The 15,337-nt window shown below is 33.9% G+C and overlaps 2 protein-coding genes across 2 annotated transcripts; one reads left to right on the top strand and one right to left on the bottom strand.

Moving 5' to 3' along the window:
• Positions 1-173: 173 nt before the first annotated feature.
• Positions 174-4,279, bottom strand: LOC125055114 (WD repeat domain phosphoinositide-interacting protein 3). The gene is made up of 6 exons (XM_047657362.1): positions 4,075-4,279; positions 3,717-3,998; positions 3,341-3,492; positions 2,960-3,163; positions 2,032-2,269; positions 174-1,750 (listed from the first exon to the last, which is right to left on the bottom strand). Exons 1-6 carry the CDS (start codon positions 4,139-4,141, stop codon positions 1,647-1,649), a joined length of 1,047 nt encoding a protein of 348 aa, XP_047513318.1. The 5' UTR covers positions 4,142-4,279; the 3' UTR covers positions 174-1,646.
• A 191-nt stretch (positions 4,280-4,470) lies between these two features.
• On the top strand, positions 4,471-14,668 carry LOC125055410 (intraflagellar transport protein 140 homolog). The gene is made up of 11 exons (XM_047657869.1): positions 4,471-4,905; positions 5,201-6,421; positions 6,829-8,388; positions 9,123-9,297; positions 9,626-9,804; positions 10,793-10,978; positions 11,587-11,829; positions 12,221-12,293; positions 12,718-12,810; positions 13,760-13,876; positions 14,485-14,668. The coding sequence occupies exons 1-11, from the start codon at positions 4,759-4,761 to the stop codon at positions 14,577-14,579; spliced, it is 4,089 nt and encodes a 1,362-aa protein (XP_047513825.1). The 5' UTR covers positions 4,471-4,758; the 3' UTR covers positions 14,580-14,668.
• Positions 14,669-15,337: the final 669 nt, after the last annotated feature.

Below are 15,337 nucleotides of genomic sequence, written 5' to 3'. Positions count from 1 at the left end.
TTTCTTTGTCAATTTATTAAAATGGTGATTACATTGATTTTATGGATAAACACAAAAGTATACAATATATAAATAAAAAAGTATACATTGTTTCAAAATTGTCTATTAATTTCATTTCAACTTAGTAATTTGAAACTCGTGGTTTTTATAAATTTACAATAAGAAAATCAAACTTAAAATATCAAAGGAACTTTATTCTTTATTTACAATAAATTTTGTTTATACTAAACGGCGATATTTTTAAGATATGCATTACCAATAAATATATACGAACGCATCATGTTCGATTAAAGTTTAATTTCTAAAGGTTATGTGGGTAAGATATGCTTGTGGCATTACATTTTCAAATTAAGAATAATTAGGAAATTCATAGACCTATAATAAAACAGATTAAATTTTATTATGATTAATCAAAGGTCAATGACTTGTTAATCTTCAAGAAAAAATATAGCAATGGGCTTTTACCTTGTAAAATACAAATTTATATTCCTTGTCATTTTTCTACAAAGACTAGATTAGATATATTGAAATTTAATACCGCCATTTGCATAATATATTCGACGATAATTCGTAACATCTGCCGAAAACCACAGGATAATTTCATTTATATTTACAATTCAGTTTCACTGATAATAAATATGTTTCATAAATTCATTTTCTACTTTCTATAATTTATTAACAATATAAACATACAAATCACACTACGGAATTTCTATTGTATCATGGATTAAAAAAATATAAAAATGACAATGTTATGACTTCTCCACTCAAATGATAGAATTAATTACTTTTTCAAGTGGTTTTGTTACAATTAATACTTTTATAGGACAGTTAAACAAAGGACAAAATTCCTATTTATAAGAGATAGACTTTATTCATCAATTAAGACATAATATGTACCTTCAAAATGTTTAATCAACTTGAATTTTGAAAGTCATAATTTTTAGGATACCCCATAATGTAATGCAAAGTGAAATCGAAATATAATATAATTAATGAAACAACTTATCACAATTCATATTCAGTCAGTTTTCTGTAGGAAATAGTTTTAGGTTAAATATAAATTTTAGAGATCTTAGGGGATTTTGTTATGATTGATCAATTTTAGAATTCATCATATCTATTAGCATTTATTGCCATAGATTGGGATGGATCTAATGAAATATACTTTGCAATAATTTGCCCTTATAGATTTTTATATATTTGATATAAGATCCTATGTAAAACCAACATATTGCCAGTAAATTACCATGACTTTTATTATATTCTTGAATCCTTCATATTAAGTGTATATTACAATGCACAAAAAATTAAACATAAAAGTCATGTTTGACAGTCATGGTAACTAAGAATTAACTCATAGTATGTACATAAGAGCCTCATGGACCACTTAAATTCATTGACATTCCACTCAATCACGTCAAAATTTAAATCTCAGAAAAACGCTGTTCTATGATCTAAAGAAGGTGTAGCATGAATTGTGCTGTGAGAATGACAAGCATCCTAAGTGAGAGTATCTAAGATAATGTAGCAGTCTCTAATTTAATTTTCTCATTTAGAAAATTACTAATTTACCCAAATAAGGTAAAGAAATTAGTAGCTCACAACTAATTCTGAGTCAGGCCCGTTGTCAGCAAAGTAGCTGTTTATCTATCTTCAGATGTCTCAAGAAATTGTGCATACACATCTCTGTTGCATTCTCCTTTTTCATTAAATTTATATTTGTAGTATGATCCATCGGCACAAATCACTGTTGACAAAATTTTAATGTGTAAGGAAATTAGTTTTTTAAAGATTTAATTGCTGACTATCTCATCAATACAAGGAGAAGAAAGATATAAGCAATAAGAGATAAGATATGCAAGCAATCTATTCTACCAATACCAAGAAAAGTTAATCTTAAAAATCAGTATGTGTCTATGCCTCTATGTTTTGGAAGATACAATTAATAACAATAGTGACCCCTGAGTTTTACATGCGAAAATCATTTGGGTTAGTATAAATTGATAATTTGCAGTTAAATTAACTCACCAATAATAGAGCTTTTGTCTACACCAAAAGCACAAATACAGGGTGGTCCATTTGGAATTGTGAATTTGCAAAAACTCCAATTACTTGAGAAATACTTTGGCAGGAGGTATACAGATGCTAAATTCGAATGCTTGTTTAATTTCTCTTCATCAAGGCTAAAGACATGTACTGTTCCATGGTCTGATGCCACACAAAGATTTGTGCTTGTATGGTTGAAGTTTATACAGTATATTGTTGCCTGTAATAATTATAAACTATAAATCACTACTGAAGAAGAGAATTGCACACTTTCATCTTTGTTTGTTAAATAATAAAACTAAAAGCCTTAAACATACACTCCATTGTCTTGTTTTAATTTATACTTTATCCCCACCAATGACATCTTTTCATTATTGATAAGCATCTTACTTACATATATATACAATCAGCAATAAATCTTCGTGTTTTATAATGTATATTAATTCCAAAATGTCACAAGAGTGATAAGAGATTGTGAATATGTAGTGCTTATGTTATTGTTTGAAACTAATTAAAATATTTCGTTCACTTTAGAAATAGTTACAAACCATCAAGAATACAGTTTTAAATATTTTAATAAAACTACAATAAAGGCCATAAATTGTATTTCAATGTAAATCCATTTAATAAGATTACTCTACTCTAACAAATTATCACAGTTGAATGATACTTAAAAATAAAAACTTGGATTAGGTTTATATTAAGTATGCTACAAGCATTATTTATACATTAAATACTTAAATCATAGTTGCCTCTCTCTCTCTCTCCCCACCAATCAGGTTAATATGAATATGTGGAAAGGTATCAGCTTGATTCCCTATTTTAATGTGCCCTTTGTGACCCTAAATTGAACAGTTTATTTTCAGTTACCTAGTTAAATTAATATTGACATAGTTTTACTTTATCTTACCTGATTTGCACCCCTTCGTAATTCTGCAAGTTTTTGGCCAGTGTTTGTATCAAATACTCTTATAAGAGTTCCTTTGGTTGATGCAGTAGCTAACCGAGTACCTCCAACATTGAGAGCAAGACAACTTAGTGGAGCTTCATGTGCTACAATTAAGTGTCCTTCTGGGGCTGTACTGGTACCAGCATGACTGCTTAATTCCACCAACTGAAAAATTATTTGAATGATTTAAATGCAGGTTAAAGTTTGTGTAAATATAAGCAATTGCAACTTTCTTATATTTAGATAAAATTAAATTAGTAAAATCTTGATTTCTGTAAATAGAAATTAAATAAAACTTTCATACATTTTTAGTAAACATTAATATTGTGTTAAGATTTTTACCTGAACATGTCCAGTTTTTCTGCTAGGATAAGCTAACAAAGCATTATTGCTATTAGGACAGACAACACACAGCCCTCTAAGGTTCTGACAAGTTTCAAATATGTGAAGTAGTTGAGGCTGAGCAGTAAATGTATAAACTTTTATTAAATTTTCTGTAAAAAAGTCATAATTTCTTTAATGGAAAGATAAATTGAATACTTTTATAAATTTTAAAAGCATTTATTAATGATAGTGAAAGCAATGATACTAAACTCAGTAGGCCATATGTAATACACAGCTCTTACAATATATTTTTTTTTCCTATGGTTAAAGCACTTAACTATATAAAAAATTGTTTTAAAGAAAAAAAAAGAGAAAGCATTCGAAAAATTATTACCCAAAACAACAACTATCCGGTCTCTTCTTAATTTCACAGCTTTAACAGGACTGTTAAAATCTAGAGCGATAGCAGAATCCTTCTTCAGGTCATCCCATATTATAACTTTGTTAGGAGGGTATACAGGTGTCTTTCCTCCTCCCACTAAAGCCATGTAGTTACATCGGAACAACATTTCCACGTACGAGAGACCTCCTTCGGCAAAATTTTGCCGTTCTTTTTCCTTAAGCGGATCACTGTTAAAAACTCTGAAACCATTCTCCGTTCCGCAAGCAAAACAACCTGAAGTGATTGCGACACAAAAACATTGTTAGTATCAGAATAAAAATATAAAATGTATAATAAAACAAACGTTTACCTTGATCTTGATTGAATCCAACATATAACAAGCCATTTGCAAAGTTATTTTCTTGTGCCAAATTCATTTTTACAATCCATAAAATAGACAAATAAAATAGCAAATTAAATGTAGTTGGGTATTTATAGTACAAGAAACTTTTGATTTACAACAATTTCTAATTCCATAATATTTTTGACTTTGAAACCCATAGATAATAGATTGACTATTACTTATCAGTGACATATAGACAAAAAATAGCAATGGATGTTAGCCGTTCACAGATTTAAAAATCCCAAGTAATGGCCCATGATCTTCCTACCCTTATGGGTTATTACTTATTCGCCGAAACGGCTTATCAAATAGGAATGCAGAAACTCAAAAAAAATTAATGTATACCTATTAACCTATCTAAGTTTCTACACTCGTGAGGTTACTGCATACGTATTTTATACGGGCTATAAAGTTTAGTACTTTTAGATATTATAGTAGATAATAGAATGGCTATTGATATCCCGAAGTTTCCATAGCAACGCAAAAATATAGTAAACAAAACGACTGAGTTAAGTTTTTCAGATGCAAATATTTTTAAACTTCCTTATTAATAATTAGGTGAAGTTTGTTATATAGAATGTATGAACTATTCAAAATACATTAGTATTAAAACATAAGTTATAAATCGTTATTGTTGGGAAGTATTAAAAAATGACTCTGTATATTGATACAAAACTTAAATTTAAAGATGATAACGTGGTATCTACAGTCAGTTTATGGCATCCTGCTTTGCCATTGTTAGCTGTTGGTTCATTCAATCAAGAGAAAGGAGGTTGTGTAACAATATTTCAAGAAAACGTAAGTATTAATATGAAATATTATTTCCTATTTGTGACCAATCGTGAAGCGGATTATACTATGATTTAAGTGTATTAGAGAGAATTAATGGATGGCAAGGTTTTCTGTGGATTTTGTAAAGGTGGCGCAATTATACAATTGTTTTATAATATTTTTTGTTGAAATTTATGAGCTGTAAATTAATTAATTAATATTTTACATACTCCCTAGCGTTAATCTATCTTCATTGTTTTATAGTTCCAAAACTTGCCTCCAATATATACTTTTCCTTATGTTGTCTTATCATCTATTTCAGGGTCAAATATTAGAAGGATGTGACTGGCCTGTATTGTCATCTAACCAAGCCACAGCTTTAGCATGGCACCCAATCAGAAGACTTCTTGTTGTAGGCTGGGATGGGGGAGAGCTCTACATTTGGTTAGAATATGCTTGGGCTCGTTTGGAAGCACCACATAATGCTGCTTTAACCTCGGTTACTTTTAGTCCTGGAGGGGGGCGGCTTCTGGCCTCAGATGCATCTGGATCATTATCTGGCTGGCAATCTAGTTCTGGTGCACCTTTAACAGCGTTTCATCATCAACTAGGAGATGTAATAACATATATAAAGTTTTGTGCTCCACTTCCATCGTCAGAATCTTCTATAAGAGGACTAGCACGGGCAGCTGTTGCCGGTGATGAGAATGCATTAGATGTTTTAGCTGCTTGGAGACCTCGCACAACAGCCAGAATGAGAGAAAATTACCAACCAGATAATTATGCTTGCTATGCTGCTCAAGATAATGGTATTATATTATACATTGACCATTCAGGATCCTGCTCTGAAGTATTAAATGCACCTGGTGTAATTGTTTTCCTGGATATTATAAGCACTATTTATCTTTTGGTTGCATGGGAATCTGCAGGAGCAATAAGTTTATCCAGATTTCTTATTGCCGATGATGGTTCACTTACTACTGATAGCCATGTAAGAATGTCATCAAAAAATGGTCAAGGTATTGTATTAGTTGGAAACTTTTTAGTAGCCGTTATTACTGGTGATAAAGTCATAAGAGTATGGGATAGTGAAACTGGAGAAAATGAAGTGTTGCCCAATGAAGGTGAAGAAACAACAGAAGGAGACACATTTACAAGTATAAGTTTTTGCAACTTAAGTGATACACTTTGTTGTGGAACATCTCAAGGAAATTTATATCTATGGAGACGTGATCACAAAAATAAATGGAAATTACTAAGCAGCACTTCTGTAAAGGGTACAGTGAAGGAAATCTGTTGGGGCTCTGAAGGACTAATGAATCCTCTTTTACATGTTAACTGTATAACAAGTGCTTTCATATTATCAGAACAACATGTGTGCTGGGGATATTCAGAAAAGCTTTGTATGGTTCAGAAGTCAGCAAATGAAATTAATGTGATAGAAAGAAATAACACAACTTCAAGTATAAATTCCACACTAACAATAAAAACATTTGCTTTTAAGGATAATTATGTAGCATTGGGAGATGGCAATGATATACAGGTATGTTTACTATAAGCCATGACTTTTTCAATACCTAATGGGTTCTTGGAGGGCAGTAAATTAGAATATCCATTATAGGCTCATCTATCTATTTAAAACAGTGTTTAGTTTGTGAGCAGTGTTGGCCTAGTGGCTTCAGCGTGCGACTCTCATACCTGAGGTCGTAGGTTCGATCCCCGGCTGTGCACCACTGGACTTTCTTTCTATGTGCGCATTTAACGTTTGCTCGAACGATAAAGTAAAACATCGTGAGGAAACCGACATGTCTTAGACTCAAAAAGTCGACGGCGTGTGTCACGCACTGGAGGCTGAACACCACCTAAAAATGATTATGAAACAGATTCAGAAATCTGAGGCCAAGACCTAATTTGTTTTTTTTTAATGTTATATTGTTTGACTTGTTTCAGATTTGGATGTGTTCTAAAGACGACGAAACAAAATTTGTACATATACGCACATTCTCCTGGAAAACCAGTGCTATTTTTATGTATAATGAAGTTTTGGTTGGTATTGCCAATCCTCACATTGAATGTTACTCTGTTCTTGGAAACAAATTAGGAATACTACCAAGCATTGAAGGAGAAGGTGAACCAATTGCAGTAACAAATACAAATAAATTTATAGTGGTGGCAACAATTGATGGTGTTCTTAAACTCGCCGAAATTACAAAAAAAGGATTAAGAATGCCCTATCCACCAAAGAATTGTTTTCAAATATTTGATGATTTCGGGGAAGTGATGCGAGCTTCAGTAAACTTGAACGGAAACTATATATGTTTGAGTATCGCTAATTCAGGTTTAGCACCGGACCCTAGAATATATCTATGGGATGTAGCAAATGATAAAATTACCAGTACGTTGCTGTCTGATAATCAAGCTCCTCCATATCAAAGTGTGCCTATTGCTATTTTATGGGATACGTTAGATCCAAGACTAGTAGCAGTGCATTTGCGGTCTGTTGATTTCGATCGCGTACATTTATTTTTTTGCCACGAAGGCATCCTTCATGAATACAAAAATTGGTGTCCAACTTTTGAAAATTACTTTACGTACGATTTTGTTCTATGTTCGTTGCATTCGCCACACGTTGTTATTCTTTCTCGGCAAAATATGCAAAAGATATTATTTAATGAATTTGATCAGTCTAAAGAAGATGATAGCAATGCAATAAAGGATACCATGAATTTTTTGTTTTATATGAGCATTGGATTATTGGAAAAGGCTGTTATTATTGGGACAAATATAGCAGGAGTGAGAAAGGAAGTAGTATGGACCAGTTTGGCTAAAGAATGTGTGCTTCGTAAAAGAGCCGATGTTGGTGCAGTTTGCCTAAGCAAAATGGGCAACCTAAAAGGAGCTTTAATGATGCGAAAAGTTATGAGCGATGATAGCACGGATGAGACCTCCAAAGTTGGAGTGCTTGCCGTAAACCTTGGTATGATAGAAGAAGCGCAACGTCTGTTCCGCGAAAGTAAAAGACTTGATCTAGTCACACGTCTCATATCCGCAAAAGATGGTGGTTTAAATGATATTCTAAATGAAGAAACTGAAGGTGAAAACATACTTCTTATAAAGAGTGCACAACATAAATTAGCGAAAATAAGCTGGATGAATGGTGATGTGGCTGCATCTTTTAAATTATTTGAGAAGGCAGGCACTCTGGTCCCACATGTACCAAGAATGCTTATTGCCCAAGGTCAAGCGCCGATGTTGGCTCAATATGTATCGACTTCAAAAGACGCTAAACTGATTACCTGGTGGGGTCATTATTTAGAGAGCATAGGCGATCTAGATGGTGCATTACAAGCATATTCTCAAGCCAATGATTTCGGTGAACAAACGCGTTTATTGTGTCACATGGATAGACTTGATGAAGCTGAAAAGCTATGTCAGAAAAATTCTTCCTCGTTGTATCAAATGGCACGGCATTTGGAGGTTCATTCTAAGGAGACTGAAAACATTGTCAAGGTAAATAATAAGCTAAACATTAATGCATTACAATTATGATATATACAAAAATATACATATATGGATTTAAATATAAAATTCTCTTGTCACAATGTTCTCCGAAACAGCTGGACCGATTCTTATGAAATTTTTTATGCACGTTAGTCTGAGAATCGGCTACATCTACAATCGGCCTAAGTTATAAGGGGTATCCACCCCAAAAGTAATTTTTTGTTTTTATTTTTTTTATGATACAGCATACAAAAATACATACATGATACGACCCCTAATTTTCACCCCTCTACGATCAACCCCTATTTTTTATTATTATAATTGTTTATTTTTATTGAACGAAAAAAATGTTTCCTAGAAATAATATACATGGCAAAACAAACGTTTGCCGGGTCAGCTAGTATAAATCCGGTAGACTTACTCTTCTACTTGTAAACCACGGCCCAGTGACTCTTTATGGTCTCAGAAATGTGTCGATACCTTCCCAGAGGTTTCAATTATATCTATATATAGACTTTACATTTTGACGTGACAACGGCGTGCGGCGTTACCTCGCTCTGAGGCGTTCCATTTAAGGCTTGAAGTGCAAGCGAGAGCGCGAAGCGACAGAGAGGCACAATCGGACTCCGCGCTCTTCAGCGTTCGACATCTGTCTCTCTCCTACTTGAGTGAGCGATTCGTGACGTTGTCACGTTCAACTATCGTCAGTAAACCGACTTTACAGACAACCGATTTCTTTTCAGATGTATATAAAGAGTGGAGCTATCGTATCAGCTATTCGAGTTGCAGCGGAATCAAGTGCATGGCATTTAGTTTGGCGAGCAGGATCTTCATCTCCCAAACATGCGCTTTACGCAGCTTCAATACTTGAAAACGCAGGGCAAATGGAGCAAGCGATATCGTTGTACCAAAAGGCAGGTGAGTATTTTTAAGTTTGCTAATATGGAAAGGTAAAAAAGGTGTTTTAATGTATAATCGTAGTAAAATTTGAGATTTGTACTTCGTACTTCTAAACACCTTATTTTTACATATTACAATAAGGTACAGTTGTAAACTCTTTATAACGAATTTCAATGGACCGAGTATCTTTATTCGTTATAGGGAGAGAAGAATTTATGTATGGAGTGTGTTAAACCAAACAAATTCCGGTAATTTTTACGTTATAGAGGGTTTTTATATACGAATATAGCGAATGACGTTATAAAGAGGTTACACTATATTTACATTAACAAAATCAATGTTAAAGGCAAGGGTCACATGGCGTTGAAACTAGCGATGACTTCCGGGGACACGAACGCAATAGTTACGGCCGTTGAGTCGCTGGGAGATCGCGTAGACCCAGCCCTAGCCGAGACGCTCGCGACTCACCTTAGGAACTCGGAGCATCATTCACAGGCAGCTGCTTTACTGGCAACTGCTGGAAAGGTGATTTGACATACACGTTTATTGATAAATGCGTACGCCTCGACGAACTAGTGTTAGGAAAGATGGCAGATCAAAATAACCCATAACCCTATGTGGAACCAACTGCCCACTGAAGTATTCCCTACCAATTTGACTTGGTCCAGTCCGGTCCTTCGAGCGTACCAATTGTTAAAAGGCCGGCAACGCACTTGCGAGGCTTCTGGCAATGGGCGGAGGTATCACAGGTTTTATAAAAACTAAGTGTGTATGGAGAAGAGTGTTTTATACCTAGTGGACGAAGCTAAAAATGTGAATTTTAATAAAAATGTAAAAACTTTAGTTTGGAGGTGTATGGTCTCAACGAATCTTGTTTTCTATTATATTTATAATTATAAGTGTAGCAACAAAAGTATTCATTAGCACAAAAGCTAGTTTATATGTTAGGAACGATTGTTAAGTTAGGTTCTATGAGATGCTTACAGTAAGTCCTTATAATATACTAGCAGACCGGGCCACGCGTTGCTGAGGCTAAGGTTTTTGTTATATTTAATAGTAGTAAACTATTCAAGGGAACCGGTTGGAGAATACCAGTCAAGGGGACCACCATGCTTCTTTGGTGGTTATGCCATTAAATTGTAGTTTATGTGAAACATTGGTACTGTCAACACAGCGCTGTTAGAATTGTGACAGAATATTTGATATAATAAACAAATATTTTGCAATAAAATAATATTGCGGCTATAAATTGAAATGTAAGCTATTCAATCTTTTAAGTTGGATCAAACTACACACGGTGTGCAAATTTGATTGAAATCGGTTCAGTAGTTTAGGAGTCCATAGCGGACAAACAACGTGACACGTAATTTATATATATTAAGATTTGGGGAAAAACCTTATTTGAGACAACACTGCTACGTTTTTAGTTCGAAAGTAATCTTGGGTTGAAACACTTTAAAGTATATAGTTTTTGTGTTTGAAGATGAGTATCAAAAAGTTGTTGTATTTACAGTTTGAAGAGGCATTAGACCTCGTTGAGAATTCTACTGCTCCCATATCGGAGGAATTAAGTGAGCGTCTCGCTGCACCGGTAGGAACTTCCGGTCGTGACGTGTTATTACGTCGGTTAGCGGATATGCTTGGGGCAAGGGGCCTATACCATCAGGCGGCTAAGCGATTGGCTAATATTGGTGATAAGGTATATTTTAATTTAGCAATGGGTTAATTTGTTAATTTATTTTAATTAAAACAAATAATATTAACAATAAACTTGATTCATAACACTCAGTCCCCTTTACAATCGGTTAATTTAGATTGTATCACGTACTTATTAACTAAGATTTCAGTTGTGTAATGCAATAAGCTTTAGCTTAGATAGGGAATGCTGTTCTCCTGAAAGCCTCTTCTAGCTGCCAGTAATTTATTTTTAAGACGTTCCTGAGTAGGAAAAAAAGAGCAGTGTTGGCATCAGCGTGCGACTCCCATTCTCTTGAGGTCGTAGTTTCGATCTCCGGCTGTGAACCAATGGGCGTTATGTCTCCCATTTAACATTTGCTCGAAAGGTGAAGGAAAACGTCGAGAGGAAACCGGCTTGCCTTAGACCCAAAAAGTCGACGGTGTGTATCAAGCACAGGAGGCTGATCACCTACTTGCCTATTAGATTGACAAATGATCATGAAACAGATACAGAAATATGAGGCCCAGAAACCATATTTGTGGTGTCATAACCAAAATATACGGCATTTTAAACCTCCTTCGGATGTTTTTAATAAAATAATAATTTTATACCTACCCGCGTATACGCAGGCTGGGGCAATGCGTTGGCTGATACGCTCTGGGGACGCAGAGCGAATAGCAACATTTGCCGCTGCCAGTCGAGACCGAACCGCCCAATTAATGGCGGCAGATTATTTACGAAGACGGGCGCCTTGGAAGACCCGACCGGATTTAACAAGGCACATTCTTCACTTTTATACGAGGGCAAAGGCCTATGGAAAGCTGGCGGCCTTTTATGCGGAGTGCGCTAAGATGGAAGTTGATGAGTATGAGGTAAAAATGATGTATATATTTTAAAATACATATCTAATTAAACGTACCTGTACACTTCATTATAAATGAAAGAGTAAGTTTTAAGAGTTTGTTTCGGCGTTTCTTCTCAGAGTAGTCAGATAGGAAACGTCGATATCATCTAGTTTAAAAAAAAAATGTTTGACGTGTAAAAGTGTTCGTAAAAACCTACTTACAGAAATAAATCATTTATCATAAAGATATCGCTATTTTAAAGTTATACATTAGGTAAGTATATTGTATTATTATTTATAACAAAACATTTTTAAAGAAATATTATTAAGTGTTTAACCGCCAGGTCCTAGGTTCGATTCTTGACGAACCAAAAATTATAACGGGTAAGTACAGAAGAATAAAATTTAAAAAATTTCAGAACTATGAGAAAGGGCTGGAGGCGCTTAAAGAAGCTTCACGATGTATTGCTAAATCTTCAGATCCAGAAATGAGTAAGATGCGAACCCTTATAATTATAATCTAAAGATATGATAATGATTGACTCACTTACTCAATCACTCACTTGCACTCATACACTTACTCATTCACTAACATGCACCCACACACTCACTCACTTGCACCCATACACTTACTCATTCACTAACATGCACCCACACACTCACTCACTTGCACCCATACACTTACTCATTCACTAACATGCACCCACACACTCACTCACTTGCACCCATACACTTACTCATTCACTAACATGCACCCACGAACTCACTCATGTACTCTGGCGTGTTGAAAACAGTAAAAAAATCAAAAACTAAATAAAATAAAAGATATATAACAATTTAAATAATAAGGACGATTTAAGCTAAATTTCATTATACATACATATATTTATTATTTACCTTTTTAATTTTTTTTCAGATGCTCAATCTATAGCAATTCAAGAGCAAAGTACTTTAGTTAAACGCTTTATTGATGTAAAGAAAACATTACAAGGTGGTGATATAAATACAGGTAACTTTTGATGTTATTTAATTTTACAGTATATAAAAACAGAGAGAGAGAAAATAATTAAAATAGGTTATCAGATTATTTGTTTATAGCTATGGAATATTTACACATTTTTTTTGATTCTATTAAATATTTGCTTATTAGTAATAATTTCAAGAACTCGCCAGTTGTTTCTGTAGACAAGATGGCTATTTTTAACGCCATGTTTTACACAGATTACTCTTTATTTATACTGTCAAATATTGTGTTTATTTTTTAGAGGTTATTTTATTTTATTGTACTGGCAAGTTACAGGTTTTGAAATACTGTTTTCGCTACAATTATGTAACTACTGTTATATATCTTAGAAAATCATTATTATTGCATTCACTTGCTCCTCTGATCGATTTCGATTTCGCTCCCTAAAATATAATAAACATTGCATGCATTAATTGCACCGTTTTAAGTTCTAAGCACTCATTTTTCTTTTTTCATCATAGCGTAAATGCAATTTGACAGAAAGAGAGGAAAGTGTACTTTAGTTAATAGACCGATTAAGTCTATGAATAACAGGGTTAGAGTTTATCTATTACAATTAAAATTTAAATCTTTCTTCTTTAATAATGCAAATGTAGACATTTTGTGTGTAATGTAAGTGTAAAAAATTGAAATTTCAATAGCATACCCATTCTTAAAAGGACGCCAACGTAATTGCGAGCCTTCTGGCAATGTGAGTGTCCACGGGCGGAAGTATCACTTAACATCAAGTGAGCCTCTTGCTCGTTTGTATTGTAGTCTTTATAAAAAAAACAAAAGTACCTATAAACACCTGACTATTTCTGTAGTGATAGCAGAGTTCAGGTTCCATTCCTGGTGAAACAATACTTGATTGAATTTGGTAGGCACAAAAGTCTATATTTGAAAACCATAGAATTTTAGTGACACGCTTAACAAAAGTTAAATCATTTTACAGGAGTCACCAGTGGGCAACAGCTAATGCGCAGTGTGAGTGGTAGACCCGGTCTTGTTACACAAGAGAAAATATTAAAAATGCTTTTAATGTATGCTCCGACGCATCCAGAGTTAGAAAGTAAGTATTTGACAAGAAAAATGTATTTACTTAACATAAATAATAAACTTATGACGCCACGGCATGCGTCGCCACGCCAGAAATCGTTTTTTTTTTTTTTTATGGCTCTATCACGGTTTGTGCATTAACCAGCGTCAAGTATGAGATTTTTTATAATTCGTGCTTTTTGCCTTAGAAATTCGACCATGTCCTTCATGTACGGTTTAGGCACTCGCCCGGTACCGCACAACCCTCCCAAAGGCCGAGAACAAATTAAAATTAAATTAAAACTTGCCCTCGAACCGGGAATCGAACCCGGTACCCCTCACCTAGCTGCCACTTAATAAGACCGCTAGGCTATGAGGCCCCAGAGATCGGTTTTACGTGCGGCTATAGATGATTAAAACAATAAACTTTTTATTATTACATTACAATGTGTATTCTGTGCAGAAAGAGAATTGGCGTGGCGGTTATGCGAGCTAATATAATTATTTATACATAAAAATGATTAGTGTCGAACAGTAATAGCGTATCACGTAATTAAGCACTGCTGCGACCTCAAATCAAAACAAAGGTTTTCTTTTCGTCTGACTCTATTCGTCTTACAATAAAGCAATTTTATTTTTCAGAATTAGAACAGCAGTTGAAGTCACTTCAAATTCAACCTCAGGATGATAATTCTGCTTCGGATTCTCCGGAACAGAGTATTGAAGAAGCACTATAGTTTTGTACTTTTAGATTTTTACCCACATAAGATTAAAACTTTTCCGTCCTTTACTTTGTAAATATGTTAATAAATTTTAGTAGCAATCAGTATTTTAATTTTACACATACAGCAATTATGAAATTGTAACATACATCGTCGATACACTGCAAGACAATTTAAATAATTATCTACACGCAAGGTAAGTACAGTTGAGGTTATCGTAATAAAGATTCCTTCTATATCAATAAAGAAATAGTGTTAATAAACATTGTGAAAAAGCTAGTAATTAGTAATGTCCTTGTTTCATATTACCTAAAAAACCCTCATGCATCAATTTGTCCGCGTGAGTTCGCGTTCATTCCTTCAACCCACGCTCGCTATGTGACGTCATAGGCTGACTGACAAAAAATATTATATTTTTGGCCTTTGGAATTCTATAAGTGAAACTAATCCCTATACTCGAATTCAATACTTTTTGAAGTGAAACTTCTTTAGAATCGTTGTGATTTCAAACCGGATGCAACGGAAAAAGCGACAGTAAAAAGAGACAGACACATAAATTAATAGGATTTGGCGTGGGAGAGAGTGAGATAGGAGGCATTATACAGTGTATAAACTTTAAATTAGTGTGTATTTGAACATTTTCTGAAATAAAAAAACAGATTTGATGAAAATTAAATAAGTAAGTCAAGTAAGTAGTTTAATTATAAAATTAGATTATTTATCAATTTTATTTACAAATCATTAGTTATAGAAACTTTTTGAAGTGAAAACTT

Source organism: Pieris napi, chromosome 13, assembly GCF_905475465.1.
Source record: "Pieris napi chromosome 13, ilPieNapi1.2, whole genome shotgun sequence".
In the NCBI taxonomy this organism is placed as follows: Eukaryota; Metazoa; Arthropoda; class Insecta; order Lepidoptera; family Pieridae; genus Pieris; species Pieris napi.
This window is presented reverse-complemented; position numbering and strand designations above follow the sequence as displayed.

What these genes read in the sequence shown, in the direction of transcription:
- LOC125055114 (XM_047657362.1), bottom strand. Translation starts at nt 4,141, where the DNA reads ATGAATTTGGCACAAGAAAATAACTTTGCAAATGGCTTGTTATATGTT. An exon ending in GAAAAACTGGACATGTTCAG is followed by an intron (nt 3,164 to 3,340) that starts GTAAAAATCTTA and finishes ATAATTTTTCAG; the next exon opens with TTGGTGGAATTAAGCAGTCA. An exon ending in TACGAAGGGGTGCAAATCAG is followed by an intron (nt 2,270 to 2,959) that starts GTAAGATAAAGT and finishes TAATTATTACAG; the next exon opens with GCAACAATATACTGTATAAA.
- LOC125055410 (XM_047657869.1), top strand. Translation starts at nt 4,759, where the DNA reads ATGACTCTGTATATTGATACAAAACTTAAATTTAAAGATGATAACGTG. An exon ending in TACTGGCAACTGCTGGAAAG is followed by an intron (nt 9,805 to 10,792) that starts GTGATTTGACAT and finishes TTGTATTTACAG; the next exon opens with TTTGAAGAGGCATTAGACCT. An exon ending in TGGCTAATATTGGTGATAAG is followed by an intron (nt 10,979 to 11,586) that starts GTATATTTTAAT and finishes GCGTATACGCAG; the next exon opens with GCTGGGGCAATGCGTTGGCT.